The sequence below is a fragment of the Hesperophylax consimilis genome, chromosome 7 (genome assembly GCF_061612785.1).
Source record: "Hesperophylax consimilis isolate HC1 chromosome 7, BYU_Hcon_1.0, whole genome shotgun sequence".
NCBI lineage: Eukaryota > Metazoa > Arthropoda > Insecta > Trichoptera > Limnephilidae > Hesperophylax > Hesperophylax consimilis.
The window spans coordinates 2,904,313-2,925,723 of record NC_142842.1 but is presented as its reverse complement, the minus strand read 5'-3'; the positions used below and the strand labels follow the sequence as shown (position 1 = coordinate 2,925,723).

At 35.8% G+C, this 21,411-nt stretch overlaps 1 protein-coding gene across 1 annotated transcript in view; it reads left to right on the top strand.

Moving 5' to 3' along the window:
• The window catches only part of LOC149422160 (uncharacterized), a 454,957-nt gene that overhangs the window by 426,282 nt on the left and 7,264 nt on the right, over positions 1 to 21,411 (top strand). Inside the window, exons 14-20 of the mRNA XM_089633120.1 lie at positions 11,830 to 11,946; positions 12,280 to 12,446; positions 12,953 to 13,140; positions 13,744 to 13,948; positions 14,231 to 14,400; positions 15,180 to 15,474; positions 19,672 to 21,359. Coding sequence (XP_089489246.1) covers positions 11,830 to 11,946; positions 12,280 to 12,446; positions 12,953 to 13,140; positions 13,744 to 13,948; positions 14,231 to 14,400; positions 15,180 to 15,474; positions 19,672 to 21,359 — 2,830 coding nt within the window. The remainder of the gene's footprint in view (positions 1 to 11,829; positions 11,947 to 12,279; positions 12,447 to 12,952; positions 13,141 to 13,743; positions 13,949 to 14,230; positions 14,401 to 15,179; positions 15,475 to 19,671; positions 21,360 to 21,411) is intronic.

The window sequence follows — 21,411 nt, the reverse complement described above, 5'->3', positions numbered from 1 at the left end:
TTGCTATTTAAGAAAACCTCCAACCGGTAACAAATCATGGACTAGTAAAATAAGTAATTCAAAATTGAGAATTTAATTTTTTTCTATAGTTTAGAAATGTTCGCACCACCGTGTGGCCCGCGCAGTGCTTGCCTTGATTTTTTCATACATTTATTAGTCTATCGGCCTCTTCGCTGGCGTTCGGGCGAAAACGTAATCACTCTGAAGATGGATATAAAAATATAATAATTTATTATTCTGGCCCGTAAAGCGATCCATTGTTTACCCCCCTTGCGGCAGATAGCGCGTTCAATAGGTCAAATCGTGTGCATTCCAACGTTCATCCAAATTAATTGAAGTGCAGTGTCAATAATATATTGATTGATCATTCGTGAAAAGTGTTTATTAATATTAATTATCGTTTTGTGTTTTTTTTTCTCCTTATTTAATTTTTTTCGGCACAAGGTCTTTTCTATTCATAAATACGGCCTTTTTAGTTACTGTGCTAATCGGTTTTTGAGACGTTGTCCTATTTTAACTTCTTATTTTGCTGCAATATTATAGTTTTACCTCTAATTTAGATTCAAGATCGATTCACAAGTGAAAAGCGCATATTCTTTTTTATTGCAATGTCCGATCCATTCTTAAAATAATTTTGGACAACTTGTAATTTGGGATATCGTTTTTTTTTGCTCTTTTGGGACAGTGTCCTATTTTCGTTTCTTGCTTTGGCAAATTAATTATTTTGTATTTTCGTTGTTAATGTTTTGTGTTATCTGAAAATTTTGACGCTTAATTTGAGATATAATTACGTATTTGGATTTTCTTGTCTGCCTTCAATAATTCGGTACAAAATCAATATCTGTTTTTGGAGACTTATTCTTAGACAGCAGTCAAGTGTTTTTCATCTTCTCTGGGCTAGTGCCAGTTTTTCAAAACTTTTATTTAGTCCTGAAGTGTTTGTTTTTCTTTCACTTTTGTTGACGTTGTCTCTTCGTTTACTTTTAGGCCAAGATCCTTTGAATGGCTTTGTACACTTTTTATGTCAAATTATTCGTTCGGTTTTTTTCCTTATTTGATCATTGATGTATTTTAATTTTAATTATGGCATTACTTTATCGTTGATTAGTGTTAGTCTCCATTTTTACTACTCCCTTTTCTTTGCCGCAAAACATGTGTCATGTTTTAAATCAGATTCATATTATATCAACCTGTCAACATGAATCAATTGACATATGATATCAATTCAAGAACGATTGACTTGACGTTTAATACCTATCAAAGTTGACATTCAAATAATTCATAACCCGAAAAATATCACAAGGAAACTTTTTTAGTGTAATAAAATGATTTTCATTACACTCGCACCAGAAAGTGGTTTGCTCTTTTCATTAAAACTTCAAGCCAGACTGTGGTGTCTGGTGAACATTCCTCCAGGCATAATTTGTATCAATTTTCATGTGGAATGTTTCTCCATTGCATTTCGTAATCATTCTGTTCTGTGTTTTATCTGTGCTGACAAGTTTTATGAATCATTTTTAAAATAAACGTTTGGCTAGCTAAGCTAACACTCGTTTTGTACCTGTTTGTATTTTTCAAATTATAACATGTGTTTCGGAATCGAATATTAAATGTCATATTAGTCACATAAAAATGAATGTATCAAAGACAACTTTTACTCGTACGCATGATTTATTACTGAATTATTATGTTTTATGGATCTGGTTGTATAATTATTGAACATAATTAGTGCGAATGGAATCTCTTTATATTTCTCTTCGTGTTTATTTATCGGGCCATCAGTGACTTCAATCGCTTCATTCTTGGATGGTTCGGTCCTAATACAGCGGTGGTATTGAAAAATAAAAACAGGTGGTCTGTGTATTACTTTTAGTCCTTATAAGTAGACGAAGGTTATTGATTCATATGCTCGTATTGCTCGTACTCGTATGGGCCAATTATAATGTAATAAATAGTCAAGAATTCCATACTTGTATTACATTTTAAATCGTGTATAAATAGTGGATGGCGGTCATTTTATAGAATACACTCTGTGCACGATGCTACACTAGAAATAAATACACGGTGTCTGGAAAGACGTAGTAAAAGCGGGAAACCAGTGAATCTACGTCACATTTGGAGTCGATTTTGTAGTTTAACTTTTTTTGGTTTAAGCTTTCGTTTTTGAGTGAATCGAGTCCAACATCTGAATTTTTTTGATAAAATAAAAAAAATGGCCCCCCAGGATTCATGTGTTCTCTTGAAAGTTGGAACTCTTGTACGTACCGCACAAGAGTTCCAACTTTCTGGAGCCTGCGAAACTATGGCATCCCCAATTGGGGTGTGCAGTGAAAACTGAAAGTAATGGGAAGTGGAAGGAGATGTGGAGTGGAAGGTGGGTTGTTTTGAGTTGCCATATCTAAATTGCCCCGGAGACGGTCACTTACCATTGTCAACGCGATTGACAATTGCAATTGAAGTGCGATTGACTGAACTTCAATATTGTTATTACCGGTTACCTACGTTTCTATCCATTCTTTTCCCTCCGATCTATTTAGGTGATGCATATTTTCATCGCATGTTGCTTTACTTTCATTTAGATTTACTAAATTGCATTTTAATATGAATTAAAACAGGCAAATTCAAATTGCATTGAAATATTTAATTCAGAAGTTTTACTCTCGCTTGCCACATTTCATATTCAATCGATTTCTAAATGACCTTACCTCTGAAATTAATATTTACGTAAGTGAATATAAAAATTACGTATTATCCGGAGGGGGTCACCAGGGTGCCCCATTGAATCGTGAAGCAACCGTGTCTCTTAATCTTGTTGAGAATGGTTTATCTAAGATTAGTGCCTATGTAATGCAAAAAACTATTTACATATCGCACTAAATATTCGTTTGGGGTAAGTGTATTACCCCTCTTCGGAACTCCGGTGTTAGTACGTTGGATCATTTAGCAGTAGTTATTCGCGCAGTCTTCATCAGGTAAGCCCGGGCACTGGGACGTTGCCGCAACCCCACTGATCGCATGCATTCATTATTTTTCATAATTAATATTGAAGCCAGCCTTACGATCTTGGCCAATGTCCTGTTACCAAAACTATTTGTGCGCATATATTAGAAAAGCGTGTTCCAAATAATTCACCGTCAGAATTGGCAGAATCTTCTTCTGTTTCTTCATGCTGACTTATTACATTATTTATTACGGGCCAAGTTTTAGGCTTGCAATAGCTAAGTAATCAACAACGGACGTCTTACTCAAGAATAATTCAGATAAACAAGTCCATTCCATGTCGCTGAATCTGTATCTTTGTACATACAGTATACACTGTATGGCAATGTTATTTATGTTCAAAACCAACTTTACTAGCCCCAGAGAAATACCGTACGTACGTCTTGTATGAAAACGAAAAAGACAGAAGATGCTAGAAGATGTAGTCAAGTACGGTCTTTCTCTGGGTCTACTTTAGTATCGGAAACAAACGTGCATTGATCAGGGCATTATAGGAAATAGGATCATAAAACACATACCACAAATAATTTACACTAATTTTCCAACAGAGAAAGTTTCAGACAAAGATAATTTACACTAATTTTCCGACAGAGAAAGCTTTGGACGACGATAATTTACACTAATTTTCAGACAGAGAAAGCTTCAGACAAAGATAATTTACACTAATTTTCCGACAGAGAAAGCTTCAGACAAAGATAATTTACACTAATTTTCAGACAGAGAAAGCTTCAGACAAAGATAATTTACACTAATTTTCCGACAGAGAAAGCTTCAGACAAAGATAATTTACACTAATTTTCCGACAGAGAAAGCTTCAGACAAAGATAATTTACACTAATTTTCCGACAGAGAAAGCTTCGGACAAAGATAATTTACACTAATTTTCCGACAGAGAAAGCTTTGGACGACGATAATTTACACTAATTTTCTGCCAGAGAAAGCTTCGGATAAAGATAATTTAATTTCGCTTTTTAAAGGAAATCGAAATAAAAGCTTTCGTCTGAAATTTAAGAAGATTATTTTTTAGAGAAAACGGCGCTTTTATTAATAGCGCCGACCCGTGAAAATCACGGGATAATCTGAATACTCGACACGTCAGTTCCGATTAAAGTATTATATTATTGGTAGGTACTTTATTGCTTGTCACAATTCTTCACGCCATCAGTTCCAATTTTGAAAATGAAACTTAAATTCAAATGAAATCCGAGTTCATTTAGCCAGAGTTACACAGGCAGACAGACGGACCTACACCACCGAAATTAGTAATTTTAACTATACGATAAAGATAAAACGCTATATACGAGATATAAAACAGATTTTTTTTGTATATAATATAATTTAACAATAAGTGGAACATCGCTCAAGTGAAATTGTTTGTTTTTTTTTGTTAACACTCTTTTAGGTACCTAAAACTTGGTGGTTATCCATTACAAGAAAATAAAACAATTTTGCTTAGTTTAGTTTGGAGCTGACCAGTTTCGGAACCACCGCTCCTTCTTCAGGGTGCAGTTGAAAAAAAATTGCAAGCGTCTTAGACATCTGATTTTTCTTTAATTTAACTGTAACAGAAAGTTTTATAAAACAATATCACCTGCCATTCAATGTCCAACCTTCCAACAATTAGCTGCAATTTGCGTACATGGAATACAGACACTTTATTTCCGTTCATTAATTATTAAGAAAGTTGCGTTTTGACTTCCGGAAAACTGGAAACGGGAAATGCCGCGCTGACAACAAACCAACTGTTTTATTTCCAAGTTAATTTTGTTAATTGATGCGTTTCGGACTTACCGGATGGTCGCATCTTCAGTTTCGTAACTTTTGATATTCTTCATTATTCGCAATCAAATTATACACATCCGCAATAAAATTAACAACATGACTCTGGAAATAAATTCTTTACTTTTCCGATTTCTCGTTGTCTTTGTTGAAATTATATGCAGCAAATCATTGCGATCTATCATTGAAGATTAAATTAATTTGGTCAATGAGCTGGGCTGTACGAAAAACAAGTGTAAACATATTAAATGAACTTTTTTTGTGTGTGGAAAGGAAACGGATTTGAGATATGTTTATTTACAATGATGGTGAAGATTTAATATCTGAAAATTTGATGAATCTGTATTTTATACCATTTTCTAAATTTATATGGCGTGTTTATTTTGGGATTTTATTAGAACTTGAAATATTTCACTAATCGCCACACTTTTAAGAGGCACATACTCGTATTATGGAAATCACACTTCGTTTCAACTTAATTACTGCAAGAAACGACGATTTACGTCGGGGTAGAAGGCAAAAGATTTACCTTATAAAGCGCGATCCCTTTTCCGCCATTTCACACTTTTTTGGTTGGAGTGACGAGTTTTGTTTCAATTAATATAAATGACTTAATTAACCAAAATTATGAACCTAATAACCTATTTTGTCCATGTAAGTAGTTGTTTCTTATAGTTATTGATTAACCGAAGTGCAATTTACGTAGTATGTGCTTAAAAGTGCGGCGGTTAGGTAAATAATTATCGAACTTTCATATTGTATTGATATTCTAAAATAAATCATAAAATATTTATAATTACATGACTTGCCTCAATTCAACTAATTGTTGCAGGTCTGACAATTAAGCACTCACGCGCAGAACTATTCCCAGTCACGGCCAACTGTCATTAGAACAACTGTGATAATAAACTACATGTTAGGTTAGGACAGTTTTCTGTCAGCATAAAACAGTATCATTATATTGGCTGCCTGCTTATTTACATCGGAATTCCGATCAGCTGTCAGAATGTAGCATTTTAGTACGTAATTTCAATTTGGGAGGCGGGTATGGGCACCGCCGCCCCTAGAACCATTTATCGGTTAACCAACACCTATTTCATAGGTCATTCAAAATGTTCGCTACGTTTTTGACTTAGCAGGGGTGCCCGGATTCATGGGGTGGAAGTTTGTCCGGGTCTTGGCGGCGTATACGTCTGCCCACCAACTACCTGGCAGGCCGGATCGTGAGACTGACAGGATTATCTCGGAACATTGCCTTGCACCGCAGTGGGAGGGTTGGATTCATAAGTTCGTCACTCCTGGACACACCGACCCCTAGACACCCACCCTTCGTACATTTTTCCTTCCCAGAACTTTCTCTCCTTCCTTTCCTAAAAAAATACTCCACACAGCATCCCCAAAGGTAACATAGGCCAGACGGTAATTATTTTACTCAGGGCCTCCTGGGTGGAGCTAATGTAAAAAAATGTTCGAACTTGGTAGATGTGAAACTTATAATAATCATTTACAATTTTTTTGGCTAGAATTTTTAATTTTCTGACTAGCTGACGATACCCAGCGTTGTTGGGGGTTATCCATAGGAGATAGACATATACCATTGTGGACTTTCTGTAGGCCTTTTTAACCCTTAACTATGGACGTGAAAAAAAATCACACTCCCATGGACGTCGGGTCACACAGACCCCTTCATAAAATTCTTATAATTTTCAAACCTGGACCAATCTGACTTTAGCTAGGAGTTTATATGTATAAAGTATTTATAAATAAAAGATCGAGTAACAAAAATAATCAACTTTTATTCATATTTTAATAATTATCTCCAAATTTAACAAACCTAGTCAGTTTTCAGTCTTAATTGACTTGAGATCATATTAAGGCTCCTTAATTATAGTAGGTATTACAAAAATCAAAACCAATAATTTTTCCTAGCTAATAAAAGAAACAGTAACAAAAATTCATAAAAAAAACTTCTGAAAGAAATAAAATAAAAATTCTCACAAGGATCAAACTTATGTAAAATTACTGGCACTCAGAACATAGAGGCTTGGAACACTGAAGACAAACTGGCTTCTTGCATGTCATTTACAAACATTACTTTACGCCTGCAATGTTCATTTGTTGGTTGGGAACCACGTTTCACAGCTGATGTAGTTGGCTCACTACTGTCCGCCATTTTGTTTTTAAATCTAGAATAAATTAAAAAAGATTATAATACTAAAATGTAAGAAAATTATAGTAGACGGGTCACATAGGCCCGAGTATATTTGTATGGAAATTATAGTCAACGGGTCTCCCAGGCCCTGATCAAATTTTAAATGATTATTACTCACGTAATAAGTGCCGGATGACGCGACCTTCTCCCTCCTTGGTCATAACACAACTAAAACTGAAGCTACTGAGACGCGCGGGGATGGCACGCGCGGGGAAGGTGTTTATTCCGAGAAATTGAAGAAGGGGTTGGGCCTCTGAGACCCGACGTCCATAGTTAAAGGTTAAGACAAACAATTCCGTAGTACATTATTAAGATGTATATCGTAAAGTTTAGCCAGCATTAGCAATGTAAGCTACCGAAACTATTTGTTTACGACTTGATTACAAAACATCGATTTTTCTCTACTTTCTATGAATATAATATGTATGTATTGAATATATAAACCTTCCGGAAGAAATTCTCTAAATGACAGTGAAAACCTTATCAACATCCATTTCGTAGTTTAGAAGAACTAAGCGCACAAACAGACAGACGCGGATAGTGACTTTGTTTTATACTATTTAGAGACAATCCGTAGAGATAAAAATCATTAGAGATGTGTGCTATTGATAAGTTACCTTTTATGGTTATCAAATGCACAGCCGTACGTCTGTCTGTAACCCACTTTCTAATTTTAATAGCTATTTTAATACACAATTATTATTCACTATGCACTTTTAATTTGCTTACTCGATGTGTGTTTTGTTAATATCCCAAATTTGAATGATTCGGACAATTTGCCTCAGTGGCGGGCTGTCACATATTTGCTAAATTATTTAATATTTCGAATTATCTCCTGGTGCAAAAAGAAAGTCAATATAAAATCTAATTTTTACTTTTTCATGGTACAAGGATAGGACTCAATCAATCAATCAATATAATCGTTTCGACTAGTAAAAAATTCATCAGACGCTATCATTTTTTACTTCTTCAAAGTATGTTTGAAAGACACGATTGTAAAATGACATTTGTAAATTTGTTTTGCTTTTAAAAATAAGTGGATACCTATTTAACTGTTATTAGAAGCAAGTAGTGATATAAAAAGGAGTATGATAAGGTCTCACATATTTGAAACTAAAAAATATAATAAGCAGTAATTGTTGATTGAAGTACTAGTACATATTGAATTATTTGGCGGGTTGGAAATAAGCCGACGTGGCTCAGTGGTTCAGAGCGTCTGACCGGACATCAGAAGGCGCGTTTTAAAGTGTCGCCACTGGAAGGGACAAATGGCATTTTAATTTAATTAAATTTCAGCTTTGAATAGTTTTTAACTTTATACAACTACATGGTACGTAGAGTTTACATCATTTAATAAGTGTATTTAAAAAAAAAAACAAAAGTTCATGTTTACAATCTTTATAAATAAACATTTAGCCTGCGGATGTTTGTGCTCGTAAAAAAATGGGCGAAAAAGTGGTCGACCGATATCGCTGAAAATTTCATTTCGTCGAACAGTTTGTTCTTATTAGTGTCAGGACTGTTTAGAGAGTAGTTAGAGGTGGTAGAAGAGGTCGGGGACGACTGAGGAATACTTAACGCAATATCTCTGCATTGGAATGAGATACGGAGTCGAATGAAAGTCGATGTAATGTAGTTTTTTAACAGTAACATTGTGGTATACAGTCGTGAATGGTGGAAGAAATTGGAGACGCCCGACAAAGACATTAGCAATAGCAAAGCATTGCGAAGTCCATTAGTGTATTATATCGTAAACCAATCATATTTGCTGTTCCTCGCCATAAAGAAATATCGAATCCTTAACAGGGGATCGCACGCCACTGTTATGTCTAGCATAATAATATACCTTTGTTTGTGTAGTTTAATCGCCAGTAATATAATTGTATGAGTTATGATTTAGCATTTTTCTCCTAAAGAGACGAGTTAAAGTATTTGGATTTAACGTACCGGCAGATGTTCTGTACATATTTCATTTACATTATGGAGAGAGCAATGTAACTTTAGAGTGTTTTTTGTAACTGTTTTATTTATACAAATTAAATAAATATTTCCGATAACCTCAAAAGGGGATGGTTCAGCGTTCTAACGCTTCTTATTTGACGGCTCAACTCATTTTGGTCTTATAATTTCCACATTTTTTGTTTTATGCATTTGTAAAATTGATCAATTGTAAGTCACAGTAATTCATATTTTATTTGAATTTAAACATATTGTTTTAGTTTTTAAGAAATGCATAAAAGAGGTATGGCTTACATTTCATTCACTTTTGCTTGCCCCGTAGGCGGAACGGTTGATTTTGTAAATCCCTGCTTGCGTGTGTAAATAAACTATGAAATGTATTCCGCAAGCCCAAAATAAAGACTTTAGTATATTTTAAAATTTTATTATTGCGTGACGCCATATTTCTTTGGAAATTGTCCGACATCATCAGATCGTTTCCTGTCTGTATTTCATTTAGAATTTATTAGTTTTATTTATCTCAACGAGAGAGTTTACATTATTTTTATCCCAAATAGTTATTTCTCAATGGACTGCAACCACATTATATATAATAGTAAAGTGAACTAAGCAAAAAAAACATCGATGAAAACAATACTTCAAATATAACTGAGTGAAGAGAAGTGAATTGATCTATTGACTGACATGTGACATATTGTGTTAAAAACGTGTCTAAAATGTACCTGTTCCTCGAATTTTTGCTGGGAATCGCGGTGTTAGGTTTTTGCATCGGCAAGTATTTTGGACTTTTCGGCCAAGCCGAGGAGCGATACGCCAGCCCCCCGCCTAAACACACCAAGCCAAAGAAAAGAAGCCGCAAAAGCGTGTCATTTTCTGATCAATGTGATATTCTCGAGGAAAGAGAGAGCACAGAAGAGGGTCTAGAAATAAGTTATGAAATCAAAGAAGAAGAAGATGAAGAGGAAGAAATCCGCGTAAACAAAATAGATCTGGGCGACGAATTAAAACCTAGACTTGCGAAACAACTGGAAGAACTCAGTGTTTTAGAAAAAGTAGAAACTCTAAGTGAGGATGATGTTATTCTCGTTTTAAGTAATAAAGCTAGCAAAGCTAGTGAACACATTGTTGAAGATAGTGTTAAACACAAAATAGCACATGAAGATGATAAAAATCTTTTTGAATTAAGTAAACCTGTTCCGTGCCAGGCAGAAAATATTTCAGAAGAATCAAAAGATGTTGAGAAGGAGAAAGAAATCCCAACTTTATATCATATGGCTAGCATAGCTAGTGAAAAAGTCGTCGATGATATTGTAAGCCAGAAGACAGGGGATGTAGGTCGCGACGAACTAAATTATCGGCTGACGGATCATGCTAAAACCAGATCAGCGGAAGACACGAAGAGTGCATATAAGCAATATTTCATCAAGGAATTAGATGAAAAGTTAAAAAATGCTGGAAAAGCAGATAGTGGGATTGATAATGTTTTGGTAATTGCTGATAACAAATCTGAATCTACTATTGTAGACGATCAGTTCTTGCAACTGTATAAAGAATGTTTCGAGCACAATAAAACACCTTCTATTGCCGCAGCTGTTATTGAAATAAAAGCCGTTGATGTAAAACCAAATTTTGAAAATTTTGAGGGGTTTACTAAGGTCTCCCAGGTAGAACAAAGGGTCAACGAAAATGTACCAACCGTTAACAAGTTAAAAGAGGCATTTGAAAATAAACTAACAGGTCGAAAGGTAATTGATTCCGAAGCAGTAGAAATAAAGTCGAATGATGATTCCCTTAAATTTTCTCCGCGAGTTTCTCCTGAAAAGAAAATAGGACCAGTCGTGACGAAAGAAAAAGGATACGCCAGTATTATTGAACAATTAAAAGCTCGTCAGGCTTTAAGGAAACCTATTGATCCTGATTCAGATCAGGAACAAGATGAAGAGATTAAGAAAGAACAGAGTCCTACAATTGGTGAACAGACTCAATCTAAAATAATTGATCTGAATCAAACAAAAAACGACGACATTGTCCAATCTCGAAAAGCAGACAAAGAAATACCTACTTCTGCGCAAGAAGTTTCATCTAAAATTGATGCTTTGAACCAATTTACAACTGAAAAATCTGATAAATCTACAAATGAAAAGAACAATCTTTCTAAAACCCCTAGGGAAATATGTGACGAGCCTAGAGTTATTGAAACATTTAAAGAAGGGGTTATCCAGGACGACATTGAAAAAACGAAACATGCAGATGTTCACGAAAAAGACCAATCTAAAATAGAAGAACCCAACTTATTATTAGTTGACACGGAAAGCGATTTTACATGTGCAAAGTCAGAAAAAAACAACGAAGAGGACACTAGTGACCTAAAAGAACAAGTTAGAGACGAAGCAGCGGTCCAGTCTGTAGAGGATGTGGTATTAACCAGCAGCATGGAGGACTTGCTAGCCGCTTTGGAAGAGGTAACATTTATAAAGACGTAATTATACTTGTAAATAAAGCGATTGCTTGAATAAATTTGGCACAGGCTCCCATCCGCCTGCTGGTTTGAGGGCGGCTCGAAAGCGGTCACTGCTTGTGCATTAGCACAGCTTATTTTGAGCTCACAATGTAAACTTTCATGTCTCTAAACAGACATGAAAGCACTTCACAGCTTGTTATGGTGTTTACATGTATACGAAATCGCGAAATAATATTTGTTTATTTAAGATGTATTTTTATCCTTGGTAAAAATAGACATTCCTAATTTATTCTTGACCCACTGATAAAAGTTAACACAGTTCCGAAAATATTTATTTTTCTTTTTTACATGATTATTATTATTTTTAACAATTTTTTTAGGCTGTAGAAATTAATTGTTGTTTTATCTTTTGTTCCAGGAAACTCTAAGTCAGCAAGTGGAGGAGAAGAGATTGGCAGCACAGCTGGACCCAACAGATTTGGCTGGAGACCTTCTGATCTCAGATCGTAGGAACAAGTTGGAGAACTCTGCCCAGGTAGGATGAGCACTGATAGTTTTCTTTCTTCTAAATCTTTCCTCATCCATTCCTAGGTTGAAAAACCTAGGGAGAGTATCTCTTTATTTGTTGTTCCAAATCCGAAGTTTAGTGCTATTTTGAATTTTATATATTTGAATGGTCCCCATTAACCGCTGATTCTCAAACCTTTTCAGCATTTGATCAACATTTTAAGGTTTCAAATGCTACAATGACCAATTTTATTTTATTTGTATGAATCTCTTACAATGAATAAATCCAAATATTTATATATTTTTCCGAGTTCTAGAAAACATTCTAATGATTTGTGTCTGTGTTTTTGTACCATTCCAGGGCTGGAAGAAGCGCGTTGGGCCGAATGATGCTAGCCTGTTCTCCGTGGCGGGCCGCATGGGCAAGGACTCCCCCTCCCTCCCCTCACCGCTGGCCGCCTCGCCTCTTGCCCCGGCTCTCATCACCACCGCCCAAGATAAGAAGACACCTCAGGCCAATAGATTCAGGTTACTATCATTTTATTTGTGGCACCCATTCATGTCATTTAGTTCTGGTAGCTCGAACTGAATGATATGAATGCTCGAGTGGGTCCTTGGTTCAATATCCCCAGAGATAAAGATTCCTATGCCAAAGAATCTAGTAACTGTATATCTCTTAGTGACATCCATTCATGTAACTCAGTTGTGATGGGTTATTGTAATCATCAATTTAATAGCCTGAGTAGATCTTCGACTCATCAATGGTTTGATCTGTTGATTCCTCCTTCAGTTCATGTTCTCTCCTTAAACTTAAACTATTAAGTGCTTTAGTGGATAGTACACAATAACTGGTAGGAATAGGGAACGAAAAGGAAGCAAAGTTATGGCAAGTAACCAGATTGGAATAGTCACTATTCGCCTGCTGCTTCCCCTATTCAGTATTTCTGTAAATCTACATTACCCAACCTGTGGTTGGCATATCTTACATTCTTATTATGTTCGCTAATTTAACCCTTCCCTGCCTCTCCTGTTAGATCCCGCCGGGGCGACGGCAACGGCATGCCAACGGGGCTGATGAAATCTGCCACGTCGGCGGCCGTATCGCAGCCTGCCTCTCCCAAGCGACCGGGTCCCGGAGACTTCAAGCGCAGCATCTCCGTGTCCGGGGTGGACGAAATGACCGCCCCCAATGGCGCAGACTCCATGACCAAGTCTGAAGGAGGTAAGTTCATTTTGTTAAAATAAGTTTTCTGTAGTGTTATTCGAGGCACAGGACTGCTTCACTGATATTGAATTGAGGGAATATGTTTTACTTTCGTTATATAATTTGAGGGTAAATAGATAATAAATATAATATTTTTTTTTTTACATTGTGATTTCCTACAAAATCAGAGTTGTATGTGACAATCTACTTGTAGTTCGATAATAGCTCTCATAAGGCGAGCTCTGGCATTCTCTACTTACACTTTTTTTAATGTGAAATTTCAAGTTGAACTATTTTTACTTATTTTATATGTAATTATTTTTTCATTAGGAGCTATGTAGCTTTGAAATATCCCTAAGTCTGTCACAGAATTTGCACAGTTGAAAAATTGAAATCTGAACAAAGAAAAATCAGTTTAGATTTTCAATATCAACCTAACTATTTACTATAGCTCATAGCGTACATTTACGTAGCTTTGAAATATAAATTTTACTGTAAAAAACAAGGCTAGATGCTGTGTTTTATATTTTCAATTGTTCAATAAGGAAAAATATTTTTTATACAGCATTTGTTATTAAATCAACTTTAAAAAAATTATAAAAAAAATTATTCTTACTTTAGGCACAGTCAATGGTTCTCAAGCTGTGGGTCCATCTGTGGCTGTGCCCCGCGCTGACGACGAGACCTTCACCTCCTTCTTCACCAGCGCCTCCCAAACTGTGGTGGACTCGCCGTCCACCACCTTCATCCCCTACAACAATAACAACAACGAACAGATTGCGGAGGATATTGATCTGGACGCCATCGACAGTGGGAGCCGGCATTTGTAAGTTTAATTTACAAACAATTTCATGGAAAATGCTTGAAGATTATTGTGAAATTGTTTGTTGATGACCGATTTATTATTGTGATTTGTTTTATTACTTAATTAAAGTTTGTAAAATACATCAAGAAGCGACGTTGTTCGGTAATTTCTGTCAAAATTTGCTTCTCATCTCATCTCAAACTTGTGCTTACATATAATATGTGTACAATAACGTTGGTGTGTTCTATTTTTAAGTTCTTAGTTTTATTATAAACTAATGTAGGTATTAATTCCCATTTCCAGACTCAGCCAGACTGGAGTAAACCGAGTGCGAGCCACCCGCAAGACAGGCCCTGGTTCCCGCAACCCTCTCAGGGCTCTTGCGCTCCGAACAGACCTGCGCCAAGAGTACACCGAGCCCCCCAACTCGGGGGTGGCTGACAAGGAGGCCGCCAGACTTAAGAGAGACAAGAGTGAGTATTGATTGGTCTACATAATTCTTCTTGAGTCATTGTCAAGGTCCTGAAGAGCCGCGAACTGTTGAAAACAGAACATATAAGAAAGTGAAAGAAAACATAATGAAAAAACTGAACCTAATCTAACCTAAACCAATCTAACCTAAATTAACCTAACCTAACCTATTGTTTTCATAACATTCTCTTTTGTCACTGTTCTGTTTTATCTGGCTACCACTCCGGATGCGTGTGATCCTGAATATATTTAATAAAGAAAGCTTTTTTATTGTCAAATTCTTATTTCACTTAATGAGATTTAAATATGCTTTGTTAATATAATATATTATTGTCTCAATAATTATTAGTTATCAATAATGATTTGTTATGTAGTATGCAATAATTACTGAGGTAGTGATAATTGTTCAGGAGTTGTTTCAATATTCTGGTGTTTCACAAGGCTAAGATTTAGGTCCACCTTTGTTTTGTTTTTCCAAATTTGAAGAAATCGAGGTCTAATTATTCTCATTATTTGTATTCTATTTTTAAAATGTATTTACCATAAATAATGTACAGAACAACCCACTCAACTACGCAGTCTGTGGTATCACAACTCTAGATATTTTTAATTAAAAAATGGGTTGTTCATTCGTCAGTTCCTTCTTTGCCCACTTGATAAGTAAAGTGTGTCAAACTGTAGTTGACCTTTTAACATGTACATTATTGGTGGTTAAATGCACGTAACGAGGAATTGATACTTCCGATGTTAAAATTTATTAATAGTGTAACCTTTTTTATAGTTGCCTTAAACTCTCCGCTGGCCGTAGAGGCATTAGCCGGTCTGGCAAGCCGCGAGGACTTCACTGCCATCCATCTCAAGAAGACCTCGGGCCAGTCCCCCCCATCGGGAGGCGGCCACTATACCGAGGCTGGAGCCCCTTTGCTACTGCTCATTCACGTCAAGGGCCGGCGCCGAGTGCAGGTTCGCTTGGTTGATCCCATCGCCGATAGTGTCAACAGTGGAGATTGCTTCGTTCTGGTGACGCCGGATCAGGTGTTCAACTATAACGGATTCTACTCCAATGTTATTGAAAGGTAAGTCATATTATCTCATGTTAAATGGGTTTCGTCTACTTTTACCAATACTTATTTTAATTTTTTAATTTTAATTTTTTTGTAAAGGTAAGAGACAAACAGCTTATACATAAAATACAAATATAAATATATACATGTTAAAAACAGTCAAGCCAAAAAAGTCTCCTATATTAATATTGATTGGAGATGGAGTTTTATTGCATAAAAAAAAAAAAAAAAAAAAAATATATATATATATATATATTTTAGGTGAGGAGGGGAGGAATAGGAATTTAGGATGAGGATAGGAGATGCTCTGGATACATTCCATACTATAGTATTAATTTTCGATCGTACGAGTTACTTCTATTCGATATTTGTGAAGTGTATTGCTAAAAATATCTATGTTTTGAAATTTAGTATTATATTGGGCACATATACGTGGAATTGGTGAATTTTTTCTAAAGTTAGTTCTACATGTAGGTAAATGAAACAAATGGGATTGCCGTGTTGATCTTGTTGGAATATGAATATTTATTAAATTCATTAGCTCTGGTGAGTCGAGGCCATTGTTAAGAATTTTAAATAATAAAATTTGGTCAAAAACCAAACGTCGTGTATGAAGTGAGTTGAATTTGTGGTAATTAATAGAATCGGCGTAATTTGAGAAATGTAAGTTTTGTTTATAATTAATGTGTTTAAAAAATTTTTTTTTGAATTCTTTCGATTCTTTCAATGTGGGCTTGGTAAAAAGGAGTCCAGATCGGTGTGCAGTGTTCTAGGTGGGGACGGATGAACGCTGTGTAAAGGGAATATAGAGTCTTAAGGTTGCGGAAAGGTTTCGTTAAACGTATTATAAATCCTAGCATTTTGTTGGCTTTGTTGATGATTGCATCAGTGTGTTGAATGAAGTTTAATTTTACATCCAGTATTACCCCAAGGTCTCTGATAGAATCTACTTCTTTGATTTGTGTCCCGTTTAATGTATAATCAAAGGAAATTTTATTTTTGTTACGTGTAAATGATAATTTATTGCACTTTGAGGTATTTACTACAAGTTTATTTGATTCACAGTAGTTAAAAAGACGATTGAGATCCTCTTGAAGTTTAATGCAATCTTCGATTGATTTGATAACTAAGTAGATTTTTTTATCGTCTGCATATGCTAGGTAATTGGCATGTAAAAAACATTTGTGAATATCATAAATATACACATTAAATAATAATGGCCCTAAATGAGAACCTTGAGGTACACCGGAGGGCACGGAAAAGAAACTGGACTTAGTTCCCGCAACTGATACACATTGAAGTCTGCACCGAAGGTATGAAGTGAGCCACCGAAGTAAATCACCATGGATGCCTATTTGACTTAATTTTTTAATTAAAATGAAATGGTTTACTTTATCGAAGGCCTTAGAGTAATCAGTGTAGATTACATCTACTTGGTTTCTATTGTCCATATTGCTCGTTAAATATTCCGTGAAATTTACCAAATTTGTTAGTACCGATCTTTTTTGTAGAAATCCGTGTTGTTGGTTTTGTATGTTGCGAACAATTGTTGTATAAATTTGATCGTAGACAATTTTTTCAAAGAGTTTACTAAATACAGTTAGAATAGAGATTGGGCGGTAGTTTACAATGTTGCTTTTAGAACCTGTTTTATGAATAGGGATTATAGTTGCTTCTTTAAACTTTGTAGGAAATTTTCCTGCTTTTAGTGACATTCTAAATATATTAGTTAGGGGGTATGAAAGATTTTTTGCACATTTTGAGATAAAGTATGGCGATATACCATCACTGCCAGCACCCTTACTAATGTCTAAATTCTTCAGGTATTTATTGATCAAAAAATTGTTTATTTGTACGTTCCCAATCGGGTTATGATTATTCATATAGGTAAAACTATCGACTATACTGGGATCATTCGTGTCCTTATCATTAACGTAGGTGGACTGAAAGTGTTTAGAGAAAAGTTGACACACTTGTTGAGCACCGGTGCCTGACTCATCTTTAAGGTGCATGATTTGTGGGATGCCATTTGTTTTACTTTTGCTTTTAGCATAGTTCCAAAGTTGTTTATTATTTATAAGAATATTAGATTCAACTGAATTTATGTACTGAATAAAGCAATGCTTCTGTAAGTTTTTTTGTTGGGTACGTTTGATTGAAAACTCTATGTAGTCTACTGGATTATTATTGGATTTCCATTTTTGATGGAGTTTTTGTTTATCTTTAATGATTTTAATTAGAGAAGCTGAATACCAGTTTGGAAATTTTCTCTTTTTGATGATACGTTTAGGGACAAACTGGTTGATGGTACTGTTTAAAATGTTGTAGAAAGAATCGACTACTACGTCAATATCCGAATTTTCCTGAGTAAATGACCAGTCTGTCATTGACAGATGTTGGTTGATTAGCTCGTAATTGGCTTTTGTAAACTGATAAATTTCTTTAGGTGGGGCGTGAATAATAGGAAGTATATCGATTTTTAGCATAATTTTGAGTGATGGGTGGTGCGAGTCTTCGTTGACAAGAGGATCGCATGCACGATATACTTGGCATTCCTCATTACAGATAACTAAATCCAGGATTCTGTTATTTGCATTTTTTATGTAATTATATTGTTTTAATTCAGAATAATGGATTGTGTCAGCAAGTGAGGAACTAGTTGTGTTCAAGTTTTCAGGTGTCAAGTGTAAATCATTGTTATGTATATTCCATGTTACGGTGGGCATATTAAAATCTCCAATTACAAGTAAAATGTCATCGGGATGTTGATCTTTTACGTTAGCAAGTAAGCAAAGGAATGAATTGAGTGCAGTTTCATACCCTTGTCCCTGTGGGAGATAAACACAGGCTACATGGATAGTGCGTTTGGAGGTATAGTTAGAAGGGGGAATAGTTACCCAGATACATTCAGCATTGCAGACCAATTCTTCGCGAGGGTAAGCGTTAAGATTGTTATGTGTTATGATCATCACTCCACCACCTCGACGAGAATCTTCTTGGTTGTTTATGCTATTAATTGTAATGTTATTTGATCTATCCCGTCTGAAAACGCTGTAAAATTCTGTTGGTGCCAGTTCCGGATCTAAAATAGAATTAATTAGCCAAGTTTCAGAAATACCGAATATGTAACAATCGTCATTCAATAAAATATTATTGTGAAATATGTCTGTTTTAGTGCGTAGTCCTCTACAGTTTTGATACATAATAGTAATCATCGTGAATTATGTAAGTTTTTCTATAAGTGTAAATAATTTTGGTAAAGATAAGAGATAAAAAAACAAATAATAAATGCAGAGTTTTATGAAGGACACGCATGATGTTATACTAAACTGGTGAAATAGTGAAATATAAATGTGAGCAGCAAGTACGGAGAGCATGTTAGGAAAGAGGGGGGGAGTGAGAGTGGAATGGGGGAATGGAGTAAGGTTGTGGATAAATAATACGTCGATTACACGACGAATTATAGAATTACAAAACATATGATTATAAACAATATAAGAAGATAACAAAATATAAGGAAATAGAAAAAACTAATTAAAAAAAAAAACATATAAATTACTATATTCAACGGAAGGTTAAATAAAAATAAAAATGCAAAAAGTGCGCGATGATCTTAATAGTACGGTTGTATGTTAAAAGAAATATTTTTAGCATAAACAAAATATTAATTTATAAGATATATAGGTTATATAAACATGTCTAAAATTACATCATAGATACCTAAGTGAATTGTTGGTATATGTGAGTCGTGAGTTACTTGTGAAATACACGTAAATATTATACATATACATACACACATATGTTTATATATTTTTTAATCATTGGTGAAATATTATAATATTTTTAATATATACAAAGTTCAATACGTCATATAACTACATATTTTTTTTCAAATCAATTACAAATTACAACGACATCTATGAAGTTAATAGAAGGTGACAATATGATTAAAAAATTTATAATGGTACAGGTATATATAAAACTCCAAATCATAAAAAAAAAGTTAGAGCAGATAAAGGCAAACTAAATTTATCAATAAAAACTGTTTACGTGCGTAAAATAGAGTTGAAAGATAGACTTACATTTATATAATAACATCATAATATGAAAAATAGAGTAGAAAGACTTACATTCACATAATAATAATAAATTCACATTTTAATAATTTATTGGTTTAATAAAACTAATGTTTTGTGTCTGTATCTTCAGGTCCCGTGCATCAGATATTGCTCTTCACATACACGCCACCAAAGATCTGGGCTGTGCTAATTCCACATGTGTCATAAATCTGGACGAGCAAATCAAACACCGCTCTCCGAGGCAGTGGAAACAGTTCTGGGCCCTCCTGGGGGTGGAAGATGAAGAAACAGAATATACCCCAACTCCTGCCGGAAATGCTGACGAAGATGAAATCTTCGAATCCGGAATAATCTCCACCAACATGTGCTACGAAGTAATCGATGATGAACTCGTTCCCATCCAAGAATATTGGGGACAAACCCCCAAGATAGCGATGCTCGATCCGTCGAAAATTCTAGTTTTCGATTTCGGTTCAGAGCTCTACGTTTGGAATGGAAAGAACACCATCTTGGAGAACAGAAGGAGAGCCTTCCAGCTCGCACAAGAACTGTGGGATGAAGGCTTCGACTACAAAGACTGCCACATCTGTCCACTGAACATTCACCAAGTCCTCGGGGCTAGGGGAGAATTCAAAGAAACATCCCAAAAAGGCAGCACAAGACCTCCTTGGGCGATGATCACCAAAGTCACCCAGCACATGGAAACCATATTGTTCAAAGATAAGTTCTTGGACTGGCCAGACTTCAGCAGGGTCATCAAGGTGAAGGAAGAAGAAGACTCTTTCAAAGGAGCTGCAGAAATCAAACCATGCAATGTCGAAGTTATGTGGAACAGAGAATATGAAGATCCCAGTCTCATTTTGGAGGGCTCCCATGTAGGCAGAGGAACACATTACTTCGACAAGGAAACCATGAGACACTTTGAAGTGAAAACCAAGTCAGTTACCAAATGGGTGATCCAAGAATACGATTATCTAAAGATAGAACCCGAAGACTTGAATGAGTTTTATTCTGGCGACAGCTATATTGTCAGGTGGGAATACCAGATTACAGTAACAGGCAGGGAACTCAATGGAAAACCATCCAAACACAACCTTACTGGAAGGGACAGGTGTGCCTATTTCTGCTGGCAAGGAAAGGATGCAACAGCAAATGAGAAAGGTGCCGCTGCTCTTTTGACAGTGGAACTTGATCATGAAAAGGGACCTCAAGTGCGCGTAACTCAGAGCTGCGAACCTCCCGCCTTCCTCAACTTGTTCAAGGGATCTCTTATCATCCACCAAGGCAAGAAGGGATCGGAGAAAAGCAAGAACAAGCTGTACGCAGTTAGAGGAAATATTGAAAGCGAATCTCACCTCGTCCAAGTGGCCTGCTCCATGCGTCAGCTGCGTAGCAGGTCTTCCATGATCGTAGTCGACTCTGAAAATGGCCAAATCTATGTGTGGCACGGAGTCAAGAGTTTGAAACACACAAGATCCATCGCAATTGAAGCGGCTAAGAAGATGGCATCCAAGAAGCATGTAGACTCATTTGAATCATCCATTGGTGAGGTCAAAGTGACGGAAGTAAAAGAGGGAGACGAACCCAAATCTGTGATAGATATGTTAGGGGGAGCCAACAGAGAGCTTTACCACTCGCTGGTGAGCAAACAGAATAAGACTGAGGATGAAGAGGTGCTGACCACTCCTCGCCTGTTCCACTTCACGGATCTCTCGGGACAGTTTGATGCCATTGAAATTCTGTCTCCTCTGAGGCACGAGTCTCTTGTCACGGCCTATCCATTCTCCCAACAGGAGCTGTACTCCGCCTCACAGCCTGGTAAGTTCCTATACTTATTTTATTCAATTTATCCAATACTTTCATTTACATT